The 25,716-nt window shown below is 43.0% G+C and overlaps 1 protein-coding gene across 1 annotated transcript in view; it reads right to left on the reverse strand.

The window, feature by feature from the left end:
* The window catches only part of LOC311140713 (receptor-type tyrosine-protein phosphatase U), a gene marked incomplete at its 3' end in the record, with an annotated part of 426,520 nt that overhangs the window by 180,448 nt on the left and 220,356 nt on the right, over window positions 1-25,716 (reverse strand). The window contains exon 3 of the mRNA XM_084175898.1: window positions 10,461-10,732. Within this exon, the coding sequence (XP_084032024.1) occupies window positions 10,461-10,732 (272 nt within the window). The remainder of the gene's footprint in view (window positions 1-10,460; window positions 10,733-25,716) is intronic.

The raw sequence follows: 25,716 nt of genomic DNA on the forward strand, positions 1-25,716 counted from the left end.
CAGCGATTACAGCCTCGAGTCTTCCTGGGTATGACGCTACCAGCCTGGCACACCTGTATTTGGGGAGTTTCTCCCATTCTTCTCTGCAGATCCTCTCAAGCTCTGTCAGGTTGGATGGGGAGCGACACTGCACAGCTATTTTCAGGTCTCTCCAGAGATGTTCGATAGGGTTCAAGTCTGGGCTCTGGCTGGGCCACTCAAGGACATTCACAGACTTGTCCCGAAGCCACTCCTGCGTTGTCTTGGCTGTGTGCTTAGGGTTGTTGTCCTGTTGGAAGGTGAACCTTCCCCCCCAGTCTGAGGTCCTGAGCACTTTGGAGCAGGTTTTCATCAAAGATCTCTCTGTACTTTACTCTGTTCATCTTTCCCTCGATACTGACTAGTCTCCCAGTACCTGCCGCTGAAAAACATCCCCACAGCATGATGCTGCCACTACCATGCTTCACCGTAGGGATGGTGCCAGGTTTCCTCCAGACGTGACGCTTGGCATGCAGGCCAAAGAGTTCAATCTTGGTTTCATCAGACCAGAGAATCTTGTTTCTCATGGTCTGAGAGTCCTTTAGGTGCCTTTTGGCAAACTCCAAGCGGACTGTCTTGTGCCTTTTATCTGGCCACTCTACCATAAAGGCCTGATTGGTGGAGTGCTGCAGAGACGATTGTCCTTCTGGAAGGTTCTCCCATCTCCACAGAGGAACTCTGGAACTCTGTCAGAGTGACCATCGGCTTCTTGGTCACCTCCCTGACCAAGGCCCTTCTCCTCCGATTTCTCAGTATGTCCAGGCGGCCAGCTCTAGGAAGTCTTGGTGGTTCCAAACTTATTCCATTTAAGAGTGATGGAGGCCACTGTGTTCTTGGGGACCTTCAATGCTGCAGAAAGTGTTTGGTACCCTTCCCAAGATCACTGCCTCGACACAATCCTGTCTCAGAACTCTACGGACAATTCCTTTGACCTCATGGCTTGGTTTTTGCTCTGACATGCACTGTCAACTGTGGGACCTTATATAGACAGGTATGTGCCTTTCCAAATTATTTACAATCAATTGAATTTACCACAGGTGGACTCCAATCAAGTTGTAGAAACACATCAAGGATGACCAATGGAAACAGGATGCACTTGAGCTAAATGTCGAGTCTCATAGCAATGCAGATATGTAAATAAGGTATTTCTGTTAAAAAAAATTATACATTTGCAGAAATTTCTAAAAACCTATTTTCACTTTGTCATTATGGGGTATTGTGTGCAGATTGATGAGGACATTTTTTTATTTAATACATTTTAGAATAAAGCTGTAACGTAACAAAATGTGGAAAAATGCAAGGGGTCTGAATACTTTCTGAATTGCATGGACTCACTCTGTGTGCAATTATAGTGTTTAACATGATTTCTGAATGACTACCTCATCTCTGTACCCCACACATACAATTACTGTATCTGTAATATTCCTCAGTTGAGCAGTGAATTTCAAACACAGATTCAACCACAAAGACCAGTGAGGTTTTCCAATGCCTCGCAAAGAAGGACACCTATGGGTAGATGGGTAAAAAAAAAAAAGCAGACATTAAATATCCCTTTGAGCATTGAGAAGTTATTAATTACACTTTGGATGGTGAATTAGTACACCCAGTCACTACAAAGATACAGGAGTCCTTCCTAACTTAGTTGCCGGAGAGGAAGGAAACCGCTCAGGGATTTCATCATGAAGCCAATGGTGACTTTAAACAGTTTAATGGCTGTGATAGGAGAAAACTGAGGATGGATCAACAACTTTATTGTTACTCCACAATATTAACCTAATTGATAGAGTGAAAAGAAGGAAGACTGTACAGAATAGAAATATTCCAAAACATGCATCCTGTCTGCAACCAGGCACTAAAATAATACTGCAAAAAAAATGTGGCTAAGCAATTAACTTTTGGTCCTGACTACGAAGTGTTATGTTTGGGGCAAATCCAATACAACACATTACGGAGTACCACTCTCCATATTTTCAAGCATAGTGGTGGCAGTATCATCTTATAGGTATGCTTGTAATCGTTAAGGACTGGGTCGTTTTTCAGGATAAAAAAGACAGAGTAGAAGAAAGCATAGGCAAAATCCTAGAGGATTCACCTTTCAGCAGGACAATAACCTAAAACACAAGGCCAAATCTACACTGGAGTTACTTACCAAGAAGACATTGAGTTGGCCGACTTACAGTTTTGACTTAAATCTACTTGAAAATATATGGCAAGACCTGAAAATGGTTGTGTAGCAATGATCAACAACCAATTTGACAGAGCTTAGTTATTTTGAAAAAAAAAATGGGCAAACGTTGCACAATCCAGGTGTGGAAAGCTCTTAGAGACTTACCCAGAAATACTCACAGCTGTAATTGTTCTTATTATATTTGTATTTATTATTTTACATTTAATGTAATATCTTATGTTGTTCTTGTCTATTACTGTTCTGTACTTTGTCATGTATTTGTACGTTTTATGTGGACCCCAGGAAGAGTAGCTGCTGCATTTGCAGTAGCTAATGGGGATCCTAATAAACTAAACCCCGACCAACCACCCTACCTTCGTATTTTCCTTAAATAACTTTGTCTTATGTAACCATACCAAACGTAACATATGTGACCGACCGGCTCGATTCGGTCGTATGTTTTTTACATTGGATAAAAGTAGAGACTCAGAGCTAGAAAATGGTATATCATACACTACAGTTGAGGAACAATGGGAAAGTAATTTGATAAACTCGTAACCTCACCTTTGAGGAAATGGCCCTTGAATGTTTTGGTAAACCTACTGGAGAGCTCTTCTTTGTCTACACCCATTCAGCATTGTTCACACCCTCTTAAGCCTTAGCCCCACCCATCTCTTTAAGGATTCACATATAAGGCCATGTTCTAAACAACCAAAGATTTCAAGACTAAAGGCTAGTTTATACTACGGGTGTATTCGTAAATTCAATCTGGAGTGCCAGAGTGCGCCCTGGGCGTTTGTAAACTCGTAAATTCAGAGCGCTTCACTCTCGGAGCGTTCAGAGCGCACACTGGACACTCTGGCTGAGGAGTAGGGTTGATCCGAGCGTTCTGACCTAACAACAGCAGTCAAGCTCCCAAGCTAACTGGCTAACGTTGGCTAGCTTGCTAGCTACTTCCAGACATATGAGAGAACAGCTCACTCTGACCATTTTACTCACCCTAGCAGAGCTGGTTAGGACTGTAAACGTGCTGCTGGCAGCAATTTAATTACACTTTTTTGCCAACGTTTCCTGACACCGGCCATATTCAACGGGTGTTGAGCGTTCATACATTTGTCAGTTATTCTGCGCTCTGGCACACTCAGACGAGAGTGCTTTGAAATCGGAGTAGATAGCCAGAGCGAATTTACCAGCTACGTCTATCGACAGTTGTCGCAGTGACATCATGAACATTACTTCAACTACCTCAACTAGCCGGTGCCCCCGCACATTGACTCTGCACCGGTACCCCCCTGTATATATAGCCTCCCTACTGTTATTTTATTTGACTTCTGCTCTTTTTTTCTCAACACTTTTTTTGTTGTTGTTTTATTTTTACTTTTTTGTTAAAAATAAATGCACTGTTGGTTAAGGGCTGTAAGTAAGCATTTCACTGTAATGTGGCCAATAAAATTAGATTTGATTTGATTTGAACATTCTATTGAAATGGTTACTTGCATAGTGGAGTCTTTTGTTCAGACATGTAGCTAGTTAGCTAAACAATGAACCATAATCCTAACTCATAACGTTACTACCCTGCATGAATCTACAGGTAGCTAACCAACCCGGTTCAATGTTAGCTAGCTAACATTAGGCTATAACTCTGAGATAGGAATAATATTACTACACAGATCATACACGTAACGTTAGCTAGTGAACCAGCCAGCTAACGTTAGCTAGCTACCTTTAACTTGAAATGAAAACAACTTTCTGACAAAATTAGAAACGTGTAATATCTGAAAATGTAGCTAGCTAGACTATCTTACCCGTATACATGGATGGATGTTTCTCCCTCTCTGTCACGAATGCCATGGTTGCCCTTAGTTTGAAGATTGTAACCCTGAGACAGGTGTTTTATACAGACTTCTGTGTGCTCTCTTTTGACTCCCTCTGCATATTTCCAATCAAGGCCAGAATTTTCTCCATCTCCTTAGCTATCATACTCTAATTCCACCGGGCCTTCCACTGATTTCAAAACTCAGTCCTCCAGAAAGTGGAGACCAACACTCTCTCGGCATGTTCAGCCCATCCATTATCTCAGCCAATCATGGCTAGCGGGAAGGTTCCTGTCTTTTTCCATGGCTAAACCAACTAGGCTCGTAATTTAACAATTTTATTCGTACTTACAGATGGCAAACATGTTTGTTACATGTTCCGGAAGGCATTTCTGCCAGAAAACGCATTTTGATTTTAAAACAACGTTTACATTCAAATGGCTCTCCTGTGAAGTAGTGACGCGCGACATACACCTAGTTTCCTGAAACTAGTCACATATCATACTAATTTGATATGTTTGTTACGTCTAGTCTATGAGACCAGGCTGTCAGAAAAGGTCTGCAACTTGAAACAGTATTTGTCACACTGAAAAAGAAGACGAGGAGGAGCACAGTGAGAGAAAACACACCAGGGGAGAGAAAGGAAAAATAGTAAAGAGAGAGAAGGAGATGGGGGAGACCACAGCTCCAGATCTAGTTGGCATTCTTGGTGTACCCGATAACATCTTTAATATTTGATAACAAGGTTCCAGCTATCGCAGACACCTCCACCAATAAGGGGGAGAAATATATGGCTGAGCACGGCAGATGGGAAAGATCTCAAATCAAATATATTCCAAAGTGATCTCACTCTCTCTCTCTTCCATTTTCCACTTGCCCCACCCAACCCTCTCTTGATGTTAGGGGACACAACAGCAATAGGAGGAAGTGAAGTAGCATAGCACCTGTCACCAGAGTGATATGAATATCGAAGCTTAATCTTATCAAAACCAACACTGTGTTGTTGTCTCAGGTTAGGCAACAATAAAAATGGCGAGATGTACACTAGATAGAAACATGAAGACTTCAAAGTTGTGAACAAGGAAGAGGAAAACGTGGAGGGAATCGTATTGCAGATAGATCACTAGGCTGACTAATGATACGAGATAATTTATGCGGCTTTTGAGTATGTTAATCTACTATAGTTGGCTCTGTTGATTTACAGAGAATGAAGCAGAATTTTTAATTTGTCATTTCATTCCACACTTTAGACAATGTTTTATGTTACAGACATAAACATTGAGAATGTGTGCTATAAAACAGCTCTATCCTCCTACGTTCAAGGACCATGATTAAATCAACAGCCCCTGAGAATATGTAATTGTAAGAAAGTTACTGGGAAGATATTTTAATGTATTTAATCCATTCATTACAAAGATGATTTTAAATCAACTACAGTGTTGTGATATCAGCATCGAAGGGAAAGTAAATCTAGGAACGCCTTGAAAGATTTAAGGCAGTGATATTTTAAGACTTTATAGGTTTATAATACGGTCAATTTACTGTGCATTGGGTTTACTGGCATGATGACACAGGAATATTATTCTTTCCATCTGTTCTTCAAGAGTAGCCCCTGACTATCTGATGACCTATCACTTCAAATCCAAAGAGATTCCATTAAGCTTGCTGCAGGGCTCCTCTAACCAAAGTCCTTTACAGTTTTTCTCGATTGCTAAGACACATTTCTTGAAAGCTGCTCTCCTTTTCTCTTAACTGTGAACACAAAACCCAATTTTCAAGCTACATTCACAAAACCTCAGACTCTTCTTGCAAAACCAAACTTTCACCTCAAAACAGTTCAATCTGTGCTCAAAACTGAGCTATGTTGTCAAATCGTGCCCCGAGTCAATCAAAATAAAAAACACTACTGAACAGTCACTAAACACTACGTAGAAAAATAGAAAACACAATGCTCAGGACATGAAGCTGGAGAAATAAATGTTTATTGTTCACTGTAGGCTAAATGCATGTTGCAAAACAAAAAAAAACTGTGCATTTAGCACTTGTACAAAAAGACAAAACAGAAATCTTGTGCATTGTCTCCTGAGTGGCGCAGTGGTCTAAGGCACTGCATTGCAGTGCTAACTGTGCCACTAGAGATCCTGGTTCGAATCCAGGCTCTGTCGCAGCCGGCCGCGACCGGGAGACTCATGGGCGGCGCACAATTGGCCCAGCGTCGTCCAGGGTAGGGGAGGGAATGACCGGCAGGGATGTAGCTCAGTTGATAGAGCATGGCGTTTGCAACGCCGGGGTTGTGGGTTCGATTCCCACGGGGGGCCAGTATAAAAAAAAAAAAAAATTATTCACTAACTGTAAGTCGCTCTGGATAAGAGCGTCTGCTAAATGACTTAAATGTAATGTAAATGTAAATTTACATGTAGCACTTGTAAAAACAAACAGAAATCTTATGCGTTTGCCACTTGTGTACAGTAAGCCCATGTAAAAATATAGTACAAAAATATACAAATAAGTGCATTACTCAGCCACAGCATCATGTCTCCGTACTGGGTCAGGCCACAGGACTTCATCCACATCACAGGCCACATTTTGTCTGGCCAGGCAATGGGGGAAAAAAACCCTGACATCCAGGCTTGGCATGCCTCCACACCTATGTCACCACAGGCAAGTCCCATGGCTTGCAGGAGATTTACCCTGGTGTAAGGTTGGCGTTCATATACCTTCCACCGCCATGAGGAGAATAATTCCTCAATGGGGTTTAGGAAAGGGGAGTACGGTGGAAGGCAAATATTGATAAAACCTTGGTTCATATTGTACCACTCTCTAACCTGGAGGGCTCTGTGAAAACTCACATTGTCCCAAACAACAACATAGATGGGATGCTCATCCTGCTGCCCTAACAAAGCATCTCGCATGTGATTGAGGAAAATGAGGAGCTGATGAGTGTTGTAGGGCCCCAGGTTGGCATGATGGTGGACAACCCCATGATTGCTGATGGCAGCACATAATGTGACATTGCCACCACGCTGCCCAGGAACACCAACAATGGCCCGATGGCCAATCACATTACGGCCTCTCCTTCTCCTTTTGGTGAGATTAAACCCAGCTTCATCCATGTAGATGTATTGATGGGGTCTTTCCATTGCATCCAGTTGAAAAACCCTCTGTAGAAATAGATATAGTTTTGTAAGTGATACGGAAAAAGTGATTTAGGCCACTACAGTAAATCACTACTTAGAGTAATCAACATTGAATGTGTCTGGATATATGCCAACCTGTACATACTGGAATCTTTGCTCTTTGACTCTGTCTGAGTTGCGATCAAAGGGCACTCTGTATAGCTGTTTCATGCGCAGTCTGTTGCGCTTGAGGACACGATCAACAGTAGAGAGGCTGACACTGTTGATACCCTCAAAATTTAAATGGTCCTCAATGATCTTCTGCTGAATTTCGCTCAGTTTAATGGCATTGTTCTCACGGACCATATCAACAATTAGGGTATCTTGGTGTGGGGAGAACATACCTGTCCTCCCACCCCCATGTGGCAGTCTTTCAATTCTACAAAAAGAGAACATGGAGTTACAAAAAATATACATGGAATACTAGGCCTACAAACAGTTAGACCAACCCTCCATTACAATACTACAGTACATTGGTACAGTGATGTACTGAAACATATATTTACTTACTTACTTACTGTGGTACAGTATATAGTATGTCATACAGTAATTGCTGTCAACATTTACATACTGTACTATAATGTCAAAAAAAGGTAATTACCTGTTCTCTTCTCTAAATCTTCGGATTATGGTGGACACAGTGAATCTACTGATGTTTGGTTGTACCCTTTGTCCAGCCTCCCTCATGCTCATACCATGGACAAGAACATGGTCAATCACAGTAGCTCTGATTTCATCAGATATTACTGTTCTTTGTCTTCGCTGACCACCTCGACCACCTCGACCTCCTCTCACACGAACTCTTCCTCTCAGATTTCTATCCATTGTAGGGCCTCACAAACCAGTGCTCTCTGAACTGGCTTACTGTATATGTTCCCTCACATCATTAGCCACAAGTGTGATCAATTTTGAGTTGTTGTGTTCAAGTGGTGACACCTGTGCTCTAATTGTGTTTGACTTTTGTCACCTGTGCTCACCATTATGCAGCACGGGTGCATCACAATGAAAATGTGTTGGCAAGTTATGTCTAAACAGGTGAAAAGTGCTTATGGTTTTGCCAAAAGAGTGATTGATTCAATCAGTGGGTTCAGGCAACTGAGCATTTGGTTCAGACAATAGGGTTTAGTGTTTTAGCAATCGAGAAAAACTGTAATATTTAAAGTCACACGGGTTGCAGCTAACATGCTTTAAAGCTAAGAGCTCCTTGGTGGAGAGAGAGAGAGAGAGAGAGAGAGAGAGAGAGAGAGAGAGAGAGAGAGAGAGAGAGAGAGAGAGAGAGAGAGAGAGAGAGAGAGAGAGAGAGAGAGAGAGAGAGACAGAGAGAGAGAGACAGAGAGAGAGAGACAGAGAGAGAGAGAGAGAGAGAGAGAGAGACAGAGAGAGAGAGAGAGAGAGAGAGAGAGAGAGAGAGAGAGAGAGAGAGAGAGAGAGAGAGAGATATGCCGGGTCAGATCGAGTCATGTTCAACTCCACTCCGCTTGACTCTCTCCAGCGTTGTTTATTTATCCGTTTTCATCGGCATGACTGCTGATGTAACCACAGAAAGGGGCCATTGTTATATTTTGCAGAGAAGGGACTCAAAAGCGGAAACACCATATTAGACAGATAATATGTATTTTCTTCACTGCTGCTACACTATACTTGCCATGGTCAGTTCATTCATTTCCCTATACTCCAAAAGGTTTCAAAAATTTGCCAGAAACTAGAAGATTGATTATTCTGGATACATAACATCACAGTATCTTCATTTTGAGATGGATGATCGCAGCCTACAGTTCAAACAGTTTCTTAACAGGCTGTATTTTCCAAGAATGGTCAAGTGTGTTGCTGCAACCATTGGCCTGTCTTCAGACTCATCTACTCCTTATCTGCCCATTATTCCCTCCTTCTCCAAAGTGATGCCTCTCCTCGGTAGCCCTGGTGTAATGCTGACTCACACATGAGCCATCACTGGGCTGCTTAAGAAGCTGTGAAGCAGCATGTACCAAGACAGAGGGTAGAGAGAAGGAGGACACAGAGTTAGAATTAGAAGGAAGAGGAGTGATGGAAAGCAAGCCAAAAGAAGACACATAAAAAATAAGCCAGAGGAATGCCGTTTATCCCTAGTTTTTCTACTATAGGAAACTGCCCATGGCCACAGTATTGGTCGTTAAACTGAATTGATGAATTGTTCTGCTAAAGAGAACATTGATGTGAGAGCTGGTCTGAGGGTGGTGTGATTGGCAATGCCATTGATTGGGCAGAGCTTGTAATCCTCTCATGTAGTGATATATTTACTGAGATGACTCCCGAGCAAATATAAAGTTGAGAGAAAGAGCGAGCTCGTCAGCGCTTTGCACACGTCAGGCATTATCGAGGTCATTTTTCTCCTGGCCCCCTGCCCACCCACACGCATTGACAACTTTGTGTGTTGTGTGTGTGTTGTGTTGTGTTGTGTTTGTGTGTGTGTGTGTCAAGCTTAAATACCCCTCATTGTCAGGCCGTGTAGTGATAGTTCCACAGTGTCATCCTACCTTTGGCTCCTGTTTGTACAAAGCTGGACTATTATTTACACTTGAGGGTCAGATCCTGCAGAATCACATGGAAGTTAATTAAGTCGAAGGGATTGACAGTTCTCAAAAAAACGCACACTACTCAACTTAATTGTTTTTTGACAGCTCCGCAGAGTTTGCAGAAAATATTAATTTAATTTATGGCCCGGTCGCGCCATTGGAAGGCCAATAGAAAGCACCCGGGTACCCACAGTGGCTGCCAATCAATTTGGGTCTGAGTGGGTAATGACCTGCCACTGAGGTAGTGAAGTTGTGTTGTGTAGTCCAATGGCTGATGTACAGTTAGCAGAGACAGTCTCAGTAGGTTAAACTGTAACAAGCCTGGCCACATAGAAACCAGTTATGCCCTTTTAGCGCTAACCTAGATTTACCAAGGGAGCAATGATAATTAAACTGAGCTTTGCATGTTATTAACAACAAGGTCTCCCGGTGGCGTACAGTATCTCACTTTTGGAGAACAGTAGAGTTAACACACACAGTCCTGGATGATCAGGCTCAGCTATTGGCTGGTTACCATTATGCTGTATATTTGTCTTAATACCTAACACCTTCACTGGGCCTTAAATAAAACCTTATACGGACTGCATTAACATCCTACATTAAATCAATGGGATCAGTATGAGCCTGTTAGATTTTAGCCACTATTATGTATAGCTGAAGTGGTGGGAAAAGTGAGGCATGCTGTGTAACGACTGAAAGTAGCAGTGAAGTGATGCCACTGGGAGGGATTTACCTGGTACTCATTGGGCCAGAAGGTGCTGACAGCCAGCTCCACTTGGTGCCACTGTCGTCCGTGGGACCCCGACATGTTCCATACTGGGCTACCCAGCGGGCCGCCGTTGACCCGAACATACGCCCGCAGTGCCCCTGGACTGTGGCCATCTCGGCTGTACAGGAAGTAGCTGAACTGGACGCAGTGTGTGTCGTTTTCACTCAGCGTCTGCAGCAGGAGCTGGGCGCGATGCCCTGCAGCATGCTGGGAAGAGTTCACCAGCATATAGGAACCTGGAGGGATGAGAGAGAAACAAGGGTAATGTCACACGAGGGTCAGAGATAATGCATGATGTAATGCCATGACCCCAATGTGAGCGACGAGCAAAATGTCTGTTTTTGCATCTGTGATTCGCCATTGGTGGGTACATCAACTGATGAACCTGACTCATGCTTCAAGTTCCCTTTGGGTTATGATACAGTGGTCTGAAGTGTAATTGTAAGCCATGTAAGTTATCCTGAATGTGTATAAATAATATAATTCATTTCGGCCAAAGAATGTACAGTGCCTTGCAAAAGTATTCATCCCCCTTGGCGTTTTTCCTATTTTTATTTGGATTTCATGTAATGGACATACACAAAATAGTCCAAATTGGTGAAGTGAAATGAAAAAAATTACTTGTTTCAAAAAATTCAAAAGAATTCATAACGGAAAAGTGGTGCGTGCATATGTATTCACCAAATTTGCTATGAAGCCCCTAAATAAGATATGGTGCAACCAATTACCTTCAGAAGTCACATAATTAGTTAAATAAAGTCCACCTGTGTGCAATCTAAGTGTCACATGATCTCAGTATATATGCACCTGTTCTGAAAGGCCCCAGAGTCTGCAACAGCACTAAGTAAGGGGCACCACCAAGCAAGCGGCACCATGCAGACCAAGGAGCTCTCCAAACAGGTCAGGGACAAAGTTGTGGAGAAGTACAGATCATGGTTGGGTTATAAAAAAATATCTGAAACTTTGAACATCCCACGGAGCACCATTAAATACATGATTAAGAAATTGAAAGAATATGGTACCACAACAAACCTGCCAAGAGAGGGCCGCCAACCAAAACTCACGGACCAGGCAAGGAGGGCATTAAGCAGAGAGGCAACAAAGAGACCAAATATAACCCTGAAGGAGCTGCGAAGCTCCACAGTGGAGATTGGAGTATCTGTCCATAGGACCACTTTAAGCCGTACACTCCACAGAGCTGGGCTTTACGGAAGAGTGGGCAGAAAAAATTAATTGCTTAAAGAAAAAAATAAGCAAACATGTTTGGTGTTCGCCAAAAGGTATGTAGGAGACTCCCCAAACATATGGAAGAAGGTACTCTGGTCAGATGAGACTCAAATTGAGCTTTTTGGCCATCAAGGAAAACGCTATGTCTGGTGCAAACCCAACACCTCTCATCACCCCGAGAACACCATCCTCACAGTGAAGCATGGTGGTGGCAGCATCATACTGTGGGGATGTTTTTCATCGGCAGGGACTGGGAAACTGGTCAGAATTGAAGGAGTGATGGATGGCGCTAAATACAGGGAAATTCTTAAGGAAACCTGTTTCAGTCTTCCAGAGATTTGAGACTTGGACGGAGGTTCACCTTCCAGCAGGACAATGACCATAAGCATACTGCTAAAGCAACACTCAAGTGGTTTAAGGGGAAACATTTAAATGTCTTGGAATGGCCTAGTCAAAGCCCATACCTCAATCCAATTGAGAATCTGTGGAATGACATAAAGATTGCTGTACACCAGCGGAACCCATCCAACTTGAAGGAGCTGGAGCAGTTTTGCCTTGAAGAATGGGCAAAAATCCCAGTGGCTAGATGTGCCAAGTTTATAGAGACATACCCCAAGAGACTTGCAGCTGTATTTGCTGCAAAAGGTGGCTCTACAAAGTATTGACTTTGGGCGGGTGAATAGTTATGCACGCTCAAGTTGTCTTATTTGTTGTTTGTTTCACAAAAAAAATGTTTTTGCATCTTCAAAGTGGTAGGCATGTTGTGTAAATTAATGATACAAACCCCCCCAAAATCCATTTTAATTCCAGGTTGTAAGTCAACAAAAATGCCAAGGGGGGTGAATACTTTCGCAAGCCACTGTAACTGGAGTAGAAGTGCATTTTTCAACCCATTTTAGAAAGGAATCATTCACATTTCTGCTGAGGACCAAATAGAAGCACTAAAGATCTCAATGACACATCCCTCCTAATCTGAGTAACCTCTCTTCAGATGCTAGCCTCATTGAGAACGTTTACATGCCCACCAAAATCCCATTACTATTCGGGATACCCAAGTGTTCTGTTTTTGAGTTGACACATATAAACATCATATCCTGTTTACAATAACCTGAAAAAGTTTGTATCCCGGTTATGAGAAACCCGGATAAGATGCCTGGGATATGCTGATCTTATACAGGATACTGTGGCATGTAAACATCTTATCCCATTTAGTGTTGTTTTTCACAGTCTGCGCAGGCTAAGTTTTGCATATCATGGGTGTTGTGTCATCTGATTGTCAAACAAATCACTTAAAAAAGTAGGCTACCTGCGCAGTTCGATCCACCAGAATTTCATAATACATTTATTTTGCTGATACTCCGTACTGGACCGTATAGCTTACTGGCTACTTTCACCCCTAATTTAGACAACTTTCTGCTTATAATTTCTGACATTTGGTAAGCCATATTATAATTGATGACATTTGGTAGACCATATGATAATTTCCGACATTTGGTAGGCCATTTGTTTGTCAACTATAGTTAGATACAAGCAGCTTCTCTTCTGTCATAACTTGTTGCCCCAGAATTCTAAATGAAGTAGAGCTCACCAGAATAATGTCTTACATTGATAGAATGAATGCATTAGTAATCTATTTAACACCTCTAAATTATTATTTTTCTATTAGGGTCCTTGGAGAAAACGCAATTACTCCAAAACAGTGGAAAGTGGTCCTGTGCAAATTGTCCAAATATCATCAGTTTGACTGGTTTTAAGGAAATGAAAAGCTGAGAAAACAATGAAACACAAGTATGATAAGAATTCAGTTCGTCTTGGGTGCATATTTTATGTGGTTGAAACACTGTCTGCTTGCATAACAGTGTCAAAGATAAGACATTACACACGCATTCACATTTTCTCTCAAGAGATGCTGAAAGAAAGAAATCATATTTCTCCACTCCTGTTCCCGAGACAAATTAACATTTGTTGTATAATTTTACTGCAAGAAATGCATAATCCTGCAGGAGTTAATATTATACAATGCTACATGTGAGAGGTTATAGGCCTACAGTCAGTGTCCATATTTCAGTTACTATTACATTTAACCCATATGAACTTAAATTAGGAATATTCTGTTTATTCATTTATACAGGGATACTCGTGAGCGGGATTTGAAAAGTGTGTGTAAACAGCTTATCCCGAATAAGACCTTAAGTGGGATATGAGCTACTATCCGGAATACTGTAGTCATGTAAACATAGTCATTGTTGGCTTGAGTAAACAGTTTGAATGGGCCTCTAGAGTTCTGGACAAATCTGGCTTTAAAGCCAGTGTTTTCACTGGAGTGTAAATATACAGTACCAGTCAAAAGTTTGGACTCACCTACTCATGCAAGGGTTTTTCTTTATTTTTACTATTTTCTACATTGTAGAATAATAGCGAAGATGTCAAAACTATGAAATAGCACATATGGAATCATGTAGTAACCAAAAAAGTGTTAAACAAATCAAAATATTTTATATTTGAGATTCTTCAAAGTAGCCACCCTTTGCCTTGATGACAGCTTTGCACACTCTTGGCATTCTCTCAACCAGCTTAATGAGGAATGCTTTTCCAACAGTCTTGAAGGAGTTCCCACATATGCTGAGCACTTGTTGGCTGCTTTTCCTTCACTCTGCGGTCCAACTCATCCCAAACCATCTCAATTGGTTGAGGTCGGGGGATTATGGAGGCCAGGTCATCTGATGCAGCACTCCATCACTCTCCTGGAGGTGTGTTTTGGGTCATTGTCCTGTTGAAAAACAAATGATAGTCCCATTAACCGCAAACCAGATGGGATGGTGTATCGCTGCAGAATGCTGTGGTAGCCATGCTGGCTAAGTGTGCCTTGAATTCTAAATAAATCACAGACAGTATCACCAGCAAAGCACCTCCACACCATCACACCTTCTCCTCCATGCTTCACAGTAGGAACCACACATGTGGAGATCATCCGTTCACCTACTCTGCGTCTCACAAAGACACGGCGGTTGGAACCAAAAATCTCACATTTGGACTCATCAGACCAAAGGACAGATTTCCACCGGTTTAATGTCCATTGCTCGTGTTTCTTGGCCCAGCAAGATCTTCAATTTCTTGGCAATTTCTCATATGGAATAGCCTTCATTTCTCAGAACAAGAATAGACTGACGAGTTTCAGAAGAAAGTTATTTGTTTCTGGCCATTTTGAGCCTGTAATCGAACCCACAATTGCTGATACTCCAGATACTCAACTAGTCTCAAGAAGGCCAGTTTTATTGCTTCTTTAATCAGCACAACAGTTTTCAGCTGTGCTAACATAATTGCAAAAAGGTTTTCTAATGATCAATTAGCCATTTAAAATGATAAACTTGGATTAGCAAACACAATGTGGCATTGGAACAAAGGACTGATGGTTGCTGATAATGGGCCTCTGTACGCCTATGTAGATATTCCATTTAAAATCAGCCGTTTCCAGCTACAATAGCCATTTAAAACATAAAAAATGTCTACACTGTATTTCTGATCAATTTGATGTTATTTTAATGGACAAAAAAATTGCTTTTCTTTCGAAATCAAGGACATTACTAAGTGACCCCAAACTTTTGAACGGTGGTGTATATACACTGTAAAATATTACATGACATTATATTTCATAACACTTTACCCAATACATTTAGTGTGTTCCCTCAGGCCACTACTCCACTATCACATATTTACAATACAACATCCTTGTGTACGTGTGTGTAGAGTGAGTGTCTATATGTATGTGTGTATGTACCTGTGTGTGTGTCTCTTCACAGTCCCCGCTGTTCCACAAGGTGTATTTTTACCAGTTTTTTTAAATCTGATTCTACTGCTTGCATCAGTTACCTGATGTGGAATAGAGTTTCATGTAGTCATGGCTGTATGTAGTACTGTGCACCTCCCATAGTCTGTTCTTGACTTGGGGATTGTGAAGAGACCTTTGGTGGCATGTCTTTTGGGGTATGCATGGGTGTCCGAGCTGTGTGCTAGTAGTTTAAACAGACACCTCGGTGCATTCAGCATGTCAACACTTCTTACAAAAACAAGTAGTGATGAAGTCAATCTCTCCTCCACTTTGAGCCATGAGAGATTTAGATGCATATTATTAATATATATGCCCCACAAAGAGAGACACCTTTTGTAACTCCTCTCCAGTAACTCAGTGAATATGAAGTGTCTTACGAAACCTGATGGAGTGATACTATACTACATTATTCCCAATGCATTACAAAAGAAGATGAAACATACAGTCCAGTTACTTCTTGACGAGCAGATGGGAGAAACCACTGGCCAATGGCCATTACACTTTCTTCCCTTGGTTTAGGTTCCACAAATTATCTATTATAAGAAGCGACAGATCTGGACCCCCCTTGTACCCCTATGTTAGAGGGGTAGAGAGGGGTGGTGAGTCCACATATCTAAAGGCCTGAGAGGGGTCTAGTATAACCAAAATCTCCTCCTGTCCAGCCTGCAGTCCCCTGTCAACAGCCCCTGATTTGTGTCTGTGCTCCTGGGGTTGAGATCTCTGCACTCTCAAGGCGCTTTGCTTAATTAGATCTTTCAGAGTCATTCCCGGTTTCTGCACCCAGAGGTACTCGAGGGACACGTAAAAATAAGAGCGAAGGTGCAGGCAATGTTCTCCTCACAGACTCTGTGAAGGGAAATTGTGTGTGCTCTTAGTTTTATACACATGATTTTAACACGTTTCTGTTGTCTCTGCAAGTTACTGTTATACCTTTGAACCTCCCTTGACGATTGTATGCGATACACTGAAATTCAGTTCAACATTAACTTAATTCAGCATTTTTTTTTAATCACCTTTCGACACCACTATAACAGGCTCACTCAATCAAACTCTCAACAAACCTTCTTTTAACACTCAAACACTTAACTATTGGCACCATTGTCCCGGATGCTGTCACGTTAATTAAATCCTCCTCAAAGGAGTCTGGAAACATATGAGTTGGAAGATGCAAGGTTTACCTTTTGGCCAATTTGTCTCTGTGTCATCTCTGACTGTGGTGAGATATTTTGGGAGGTGGTGGGCGAGCCCATCTCTCAGCCGTGGCACTTTGCCCAACGCTCTCCACCGTGCCTGTCTGTTTCAGGGGGGACATGAAAGTGAATGCACAGCTTGCCAGCAGGACTACAAGGACAAGAACCAATCACAGCAAGATTGAGAGAATGGAGAGGTAATAATGGAAGGGAGGAATGTGCAGTCCACTCTCTCGACTGAAGCATAATGTTCCTTGATTCTCATTGAGTTAAAGCCCTGAAAATATGTGCTGCATGTGTAGCTCGTTCAGAAGGTTGATAGACACGGACATACAACAAGTACTGACCTCGCTTCAAGATGTTGCACAGGTCTAAGGATTGACCCTGGGGGACTGTGAAATATGACAACTTTAGATAACTTGAATGCTGCAGTGATGGACATGCTGTTCAACTCTAACCTTGAGCTCCATCCATTTACTTTCAAATCATAGCACACATTGTGAAGAACATCTTTAGAAGCAGCGAGTTATTAGAACTCTTGTTATCTTCCACCAACTCATTATCCCAGCAAAGAGCTGGGGTCAACACAACCTCCACTGGCTCTCCTTTAAACACAGCACATGATGATTAAGGGAAAACCACCGCCTCTCATGAAACAGCATTCATCTGGCTTTTCTGAAAAGCCGAACCTGTCATCGCTTATCATTATCAACTCTATGATTATATACTTTCTCTGTCACCTTTAATATGAGCTTGACACCTAATACTAGCCTATTCATCAATTCACAAGAGAGGATTCTAGGTTTTTAGGTTTCTAAAATAGCTTGCCTGGTTTAATGCTTGACTTCACATATTCTTTGCCAACTTTGAGCCTCAAGACGTAAACTTAAAAGGGCGAAGGACTCGACATTCTGCCTCAATAATGTATGTCAACAGAAAGGCCATAACAACATTAAGTTAGTTCATAACTGGACCATATACAGTATGTGTCACATGTCTTATGCTGCTATTATTATGACAGGTGAGTTATACATTTTATGTGGAATATTTCTTAGAGTGACATTATGCATTGCCATATTGTGTAAATTGTTGTGGGAGTACAAAATAATTTGAGCTAACCAACCAACACTAGTATTTACACTCATTAGCATTCATGCTGAGAGTCATTTTCTCCTTGTAAAATAAATATGTAAATATTTACTCACTAGACATACACATTGACTAACAAACGCTTTTTAGAATTGATGTTAGCTTCAACAAAGTTTCCTCCTGTTTGTCTCTATGACAAATTAACAATAACAGTTTCAAGTAAATAGAAGGGAACACTTTGGCATTCACTGATTTTGAATGTCATACTGTATATTGTTTAGATAGGCATTAGAGACTTACAGAAATCCTCAAATAAAGAGTTCACTCCATCTCCATGACAATCTCGCTGATAAATATGGACTTGAAAGAGTGGGATGGATGATGCATATTCTGTCTATTACAGGTTTTACATATTCAACAGCACCCGGAATAATAACCCAAAGTTACATTTAACATAATTCCAGCATATTACTTTTGAGGTTAGAAAAGCTGCACTTGTGAGAAAAACATTGACAATAAGTGCTTTGTCCTACGTTTATTTAAGCAGTGAACTGTTGACCTATAATGTTCTTACTCTAAAACAATCTTCACTGAATAACATTAACAGCGATGAGTTACATAAAAGAGAGAAAAAATAAATAGAGAGAATGGTAAGTACTTAAAAACAAAAATGTACTGCTTGAATAACTAGTGTTAGCTCCAAACCTGGCAATATGTTACAAAGACAGAACTCCCCTCCCCCCAAAACATACTGTCTCATCAACTGATGGAAGAAATAGCACAAAACATACTGTCTCATCAACTGATGAAAGAAATAGGTGTACTGGACCAACAAGCAAAATCTGAATGCATGCTTGTTTATGTATGATCTTCTGAACTGAATTATGTTCACCAGGAGTAAATGAGTGTTGTTATCATGTTGTCCTTGTTGAAGAGAGAACTCTCCTGATATCTAATGAGCTACTATTCATGCATTCTGTTATCATCTGTATGTGACTCACAGCCACACCCAGGCATATGCAATAACTCCTCCACCGCCTGAACATACAGTACACACACACCCATGCACGCACACACACACTTGCACCCACATGCACGCACACACACAAGCACACACACACACCCTCACAAATGCACGCACACACACACATACATACAGTGGGGGAAAAAAGTATTTAGTCAGCCACCAATTGTGCAAGTTCTCCCACTTAAAAAGATTAGAGAGGCCTGTAAGTTTCATCATAGGTACACGTCAACTATGACAGACAAATTGAGCATTTTTTTTCCAGAAAATCACATTGTAGGAATCTTTATGAATTTATTTGCAAATTATGGTGGAAAATAAGTATTTGGTCACCTACAAACAAGCAAGATTTCTGGCTCTCACAGACCGGTAACTTCTTCTTTATGAGGCTCCTCTGTCCTCCACTCGTTACCTGTATTAATGGCACCTGTTTGAACTTGTTATCAGTATAAAAGACACCTGTCCACAACCTCAAACAGTCACACTCCAAACTCCACTATGGCCAAGACCAAAGAGCTGTCAAAGGACACCAGAAACAAAATTGTAGACCTGCACCAGGCTGGGAAGACTGAATCTGCAATAGGTAAGCAGCTTGGTTTGAAGAAATCAACTGTGGGAGCAATTATTAGGAAATGGAAGACATACAAGACCACTGATAATCTCCCTCGATCTGGGGCTCCACGCAAGATCTCACCCCGTGGGGTCAGAATTATCACAAGAACAGTGAGCAAAAATCCCAGAACCACACGGGGGGACCTAGTGAATGACCTGCAGAGAGCTGGGACCAAAGTAACAAAGCCTACCATCAGTAACACACTACGCCGCCAGGGACTCAAATCCTGCAGTGCCAGACGTGTCCCCCTGCTTAAGCCAGTACATGTCCAGGCCCGTCTGAAGTTTGCTAGAGTGCATTTGGATGATCCAGAAGAGGATTGGGAGAATGTCATATGGTCAGATGAAACCAAAATAGAACTTTTTGGTCAAAACTCAACTCGTCGTGTTTGGAGGACAAAGAATGCTGAGTTGCATCCAAAGAACACCATACCTACTGTGAAGCATGGGGGTGGAAACATCATGCTTTGGGGCTGTTTTTCTGCAAAGGGACCAGGACGACTGATCCATGTAAAGGAAAGAATGAATGGGGCCATGTATCGTGAGATTTTGATTGAAAACCTCCTTCCATCAGCAAGGGCATTGAAGATTAAACGTGGCTGGGTCTTTCAGCATGACAATGATCCCAAACACACCGCCCGGGCAATGAAGGAGTGGCTTCGTAAGAAGCATTTCAAGGTCCTGGAGTGGCCTAGCCAGTCTCCAGATCTCAACCCCATAGAACATCTTTGGAGGGAGTTGAAAGTCCATGTTGCCCAGCGACAGCCCCAAAACATCACTGCTCTAGAGGAGATCTGCATGGAGGAATGGGCCAAAATACCAGCAACAGTGTGTGAAAACCTTGTGAAGACTTACAGAAAACGTTTGACCTGTGTCATTGCCAACAAAGGGTATATAACAAAGTATTGAGAAACTTTTGTTATTGACCAAATACTTATTTTCCACCATAATTTGCAAATAAATTCATTAAAAATCCTACAATGTGATTTTCTGGATTTTTTTCCCTCAATTTGTCTGTCATAGTTGACATGTACCTATGATGAAAATTACAGGCCTCTCTCATCATTTTAAGTGGGAGAACTTGCACAATTGGTGGCTGACTAAATACTTTTTTTCTCCAATGTACATGCACCCACAGTAACACACTCAGACACAGAGATATATAATGCATTATGACCTTTTATGAATTATGATTCAAAAGCTCGCAAAATCTGATAAAGCCACATTCATCCCCTGCTGATCCTCCCAAGGGCGTAGGAACATACATAACAAGATTAGGACTGATCCAGCACATCATAACTCATATGGAGCACTGCAGGAGCCAGACCCTGGTCACAGGCTGTACTGGGGGATGCTATCTGAGGCACGCCACAATGACAAGGAGGGAGGGAGCAAGAGAGAGCGAGAGAGAGAGTGAGATCCCTGGTGGGTAGGAGAGAATACCACACTGAGATAAGGAGTAGTCTGAGAAACTATGAATAGAGCGAATGAGAGAGAAAGGTATAATAAGGTTAAGAGGGGAAAGAAAGACAGTGGATTGACGTAAAAGCAAACAGTGGTGAAAATAAAATGCAGAGATGCTCCCATTGAATAAATATATATAAATACAGGGGCAATCTCAGAGCAAGGGAAACGCAAGGGCAAAGACGCTTTTCCTTTTCATTTCTCCTCCCATCTGAATTCTCTGAAGCCTCTCTATTTGACCCCAACAACAAGGCTTTGTTCCTCTCTGACATCAAGGGTGGAAGAGAGGCACTCGTAAACATATCAAGAAACGGGAGCGATAGAGTTACCGCACCACGTGCTCTCACCACTGGTGTCCCCCAGGGCTCAGTTCTAGGCCCTCTCCTTTTCTCCCTATACACCAAGTCACTTGGCTCTGTCATATCCTCACACGGCCTCTCCTATCATTGCTACGCTGACGATACACAACTAATCTTCTCCTTTCCCCCTTCTGATAACCAGGTGGCGAATCGCATCTCTGCATGTCTGGCAGACATATCAGTATGGATGACGGATCACCACCTCAAGCTGAACCCTGGCAAGACGGAGCTGCTCTTCCTCCCGGGGAAGGACTGCCCGTTCCATGATCTCGCCATCACGGTTGACAACTCCGTTGTGTCCTCCTCCCAGAGTGCGAAGAGCCTTGGCGTGACCCTGGACAACACCCTGTCGTTCTCCGCTAACATCAAGGCGGTGACCCGCTCCTGCAGGTTCATGCTCTACAACATTCGGAGAGTACGACCCTGCCTCACACAGGAAGCGGCACAGGTCCTAATCCAGGCACTTGTCATCTCCCGTCTGGATTACTGCAACTCGCTGTTGGCTGGCCTCCCTGCATGTGCCATTAAACCCCTACAACTCATCCAGAATGCCGCAGCCCGTCTGGTGTTCAACCTTCCCAAGTTCTCTCACGTCACCCCCCTCCTCCGCACACTCCACTGGCTTCCAGTTGAAGCTCGCATCCGTTACAAGACCATGGTGCTTGCCTTTGGAGCAGCGAGGGGAACGGCACCTCTGTACCTTCGGGCTCTGATCAGTCCCTACACCCAAACGAGGGCATTGCGTTCATCCACCTCTGGCCTGCTGGCTCCCCTTCCTCTGCGGAAGCATAGTTCCCGCTCAGCCCAGTCAAAACTGTTCGCTGCTCTGGCACCCCAATGGTGGAACAAGCTCCCTCACGACGCCAGGACAGCGGAGTCACTCACCACCTTCCGGAGACATTTGAAACCCCACCTCTTTAAGGAATACCTGGGATAGGATAAAGCAATCCTTCTACCCCCCCCCCCCCCCCCCCCCCACAGCGGAGTCGCTCACCACCTTCCGGAGACATTTGAAACCCCACCTCTTTAAGGAATACCTGGGATAGGATAAAGTAATCCTTCTACCCCCCCCCCCCCCAAAAAAAATTGTAAAGTGGTTATCCCACTGGCTATAGGGTGAATGCATCAATTTGTGAGTCGCTCTGGACTAGAGCGTCTGCTAAATGACGTAAATGTGCCCTTGAGCAAGGCACTTAACCCTAATTGCTCCTGTAAGTCGCTCTGGATAAGAGCGTCTGCTAAATGACTTAAATGTAAATGTAAATGTAGAGTTCTGAATACATTTGAATCAATATATGCTTTTGCCTCAGAGACTCTTAATAAACTTTTACTGCAGTGGGCTAAATCAGGGTCAAACAGAGTGACTCTCGGTAGTATTAAACAAATCTACTTTGAAACAAAAGTATACACCTCACACATGGTTATGTGCACCTGTACCATGTCACATATAGAGGTGACATTTATTCAATTTTGAGTTTGCATCCCAATAGTACACTTTATATACATCACAGAAGACTGAAATATAACAAAAAACTGTTAGACATAGAAACACTGGATTTTCATCGTAAAACAAAAACAAAACGGTATTAATTATGAAATTATGAACAATATTAATAACATTCCACCCATGAGGCCAAAGAGGGTGCTTTTGGTCATTGACTGCAGGAAAGGGCTACAGGGATCCTTGGGTGCTTGCTGTACTGGCTGTGCTGTTTCTATTAGTCTTTGGCTGTGTGACCAGCTCACATGTCATGCTGACCGGCCTTAATGCTCCTCTCTTCGCTCAGGCATTTTCATCCTTCCCACTGCACTTTTCCTCAGAAGGTCACCTGGGATTTCAGATCTCAGAGGAGGACTCAGCCTGTGTGCTGTTCCTGTCTGTTTCTTTTTCTGAGCGTCCGTCTGCAGTAACCTTCAGCTCTCTACTACATGAGGGAGTGAGCTGTGGTCATTGGCTGGAAACGCACAGCCATTTTCTTGTTTGGACATTTTCTTCTTCATGTTTACTCTGTTGGGTCTCTGCAAACCCACTCACACATTCACTTTGTTGTTTAAAAGCAAGCTTTGTCTTTTAGAGTAGCGTGGGTGAATAAAATGGTTATTTTATTTCCCTTGGTATTCGCCAACCTCATCTCTTCTCTTAATGGACGTCTCAGCACTAGACTGTGACTGGAGCTGTTTAATGCAAGTTGAGCGGGGGCTCGCCGTAAAAGGGAGCCTGGTGAGAATGGCCAATTTTCTTAGTTAATGGAAGATCACACGCAGGGACAGCAATGCGACTCAGTGATGACGGTGGCCTAACCGCATAGGAACAGAAGAGTCAAAGTTCTGTATTGACAGAGTCCCCGTTTCGATGGGAAAGACAGACGACAGTGGAGCCATTCATGTAAGGACGTCTGCATCTCAGAGAAACCATGTGGTACTGAGAAAAACCTTGTTTAGCACAACTGTGGCAGGCAAATGTTGTCAAAGAGCTTAGAACCTGATTTACTACCATAGATGGCAAGAGAGTATTCATCATAGCCTATCTCCACCTTTCCCCTTCCTCGCCTTCCCCACCTCCCTCCCCACCCACCCTAGAATGTTTGTTTGTAGTTCTCGGCCGATGTTTGGTTATCTCTACCTCCTACACCGCAGAGGTGTTTGATCCTTATTTCCATATTGTTCATCATCGAGAGTGCTTTGTTTTTAGAGTAAACAAGCACAATGTCACAAAATATCTGCTTCGAAGAGCTTCACAAAGCGCCTGGAAAGAGAACAACAAAGCACTGAAGACGTGTGTGCACCCACTAAGTCCTTCATGTATTCAAATCATCTGGTGACAATGCCTTCAAACATCCCGTCACATACAGAAACACTCACACAAACATGTTACAGTACATACATAACCAGGATCAAATACATACAGTGCCTTCAGAAAGTATATGTTTTTAGAAATCTTAGAAATGTATTGAAATTGAAATGCAGACATTTCTAATTTACATAAGTATTCACACCCCTGAGTCAATACATTTTAGAATCACCTTTGGCGGACCTCCCGAGTGGCGCAGTGGTCTAAGGCACTGCACCGCAGTGCTAGAGGCATCACTACAGATCCGGGTTCGATCCCGGGCTGTGTTACAGCCGGCCGCAACCGGGAGACCCCTGAGGCGGCGCACAAATGGCCCAGCGTCGTCCGGGTTAGGGGAGGGTATGGCCGGCCGGGATGTCCTTGTCCTATCGCACTCTAGCGACTCCTGTGGCGAGCCGGGCGCATGCACGCTGACACAGTCGCCAGTTGGACGGTGTTTCCTCCGACACATTGGTGCGGCTGGCTTCCGGGTTAAGCGAGCAGTGTGTCAAGAAGCAGTGCGGCTTGGCAGGGTCGCGTTTCGGAGGACGCATGGCTCTCGACCTTCACCTCTCCCGAGTCTGTGTCGGGAGTTGCAGCGATGGGACAAGACTGTAACTACCAATTTGTCACAAGAATTTTGTCATCTCAATGGTTGAAGTCAAACACTTCTTAAATCTTTGAATAATTCCCAGAGGTGTAAATCTCTAGTTTAAATAAATTAAACAAAGACCCCTTACTGCAATGGTCAGTCTTTATTCATTGAGAGCGCTCTGCCACAAAATGGACGTACAATCTTTTTATACACACACGTCAGAGGAAAAATCCCACCTCGCTTTAGGCGGGCTGTATTTTTCCACTGTAGACCCATGGGGCGGCGCACAATTGGCCCAGCGTCGTCCAGGGTAGGGGAGGAAATGGCCGGCAGGGATGTAGCTCAGTTGGTAGAGCATGGCGTTTGCAACGCCAGGGTTGTGGGTTCAATTCCCACGTGGGGCCTGTATGTAAAAAATTATGTATGCACTCACTAACTGTAAGTCGCTCTGGATAAGAGCGTCTGCTAAATGACTTAAATGTAAATGTACACATCTTGTAAGCTCACTCCTGGGTTTAGCTCATGTGATTATCCTCTGCTCTCCTGACCATCAGGTCACACATACACTCACACATACACACACACACACACACACACACACACACACACACACATGTTCTTATCATAGTCTACCGTTAGCGTCTTCACCATTGTCCGTGGCCTACACTATCCACCAGCCAGCTCTAGCTCTAGCCTGGACAATTCGTCGGCCAGTCTGCACAGCGTGCTATCGACCCAGCGTGCTATCGACCCAGAGCTTATTGGACTTTCTGCCGGAATCACTGGACCCTAGCGCCGGATCATCACAACCAGCTAGCTAGCTGCAACCTGTTGTTGGCTGATTACCATTACCATTGCCCTATAGCAAGCACCAGTTAGCCTTGAGCTAGCCTCAGGCCCATCTCCCGGCTATCTACCTCTCTGTCAACCGGACGGGACCTCCTAGTGTTGACACTGAGCCCCGCCGATCCAACACGACTGGTTTGCCGACGAAATAGTCT

The sequence above is a fragment of the Coregonus lavaretus genome (genome assembly GCF_964263955.1).
Source record: "Coregonus lavaretus genome assembly, chromosome: 13".
Lineage (NCBI taxonomy): Eukaryota > Metazoa > Chordata > Actinopteri > Salmoniformes > Salmonidae > Coregonus > Coregonus lavaretus.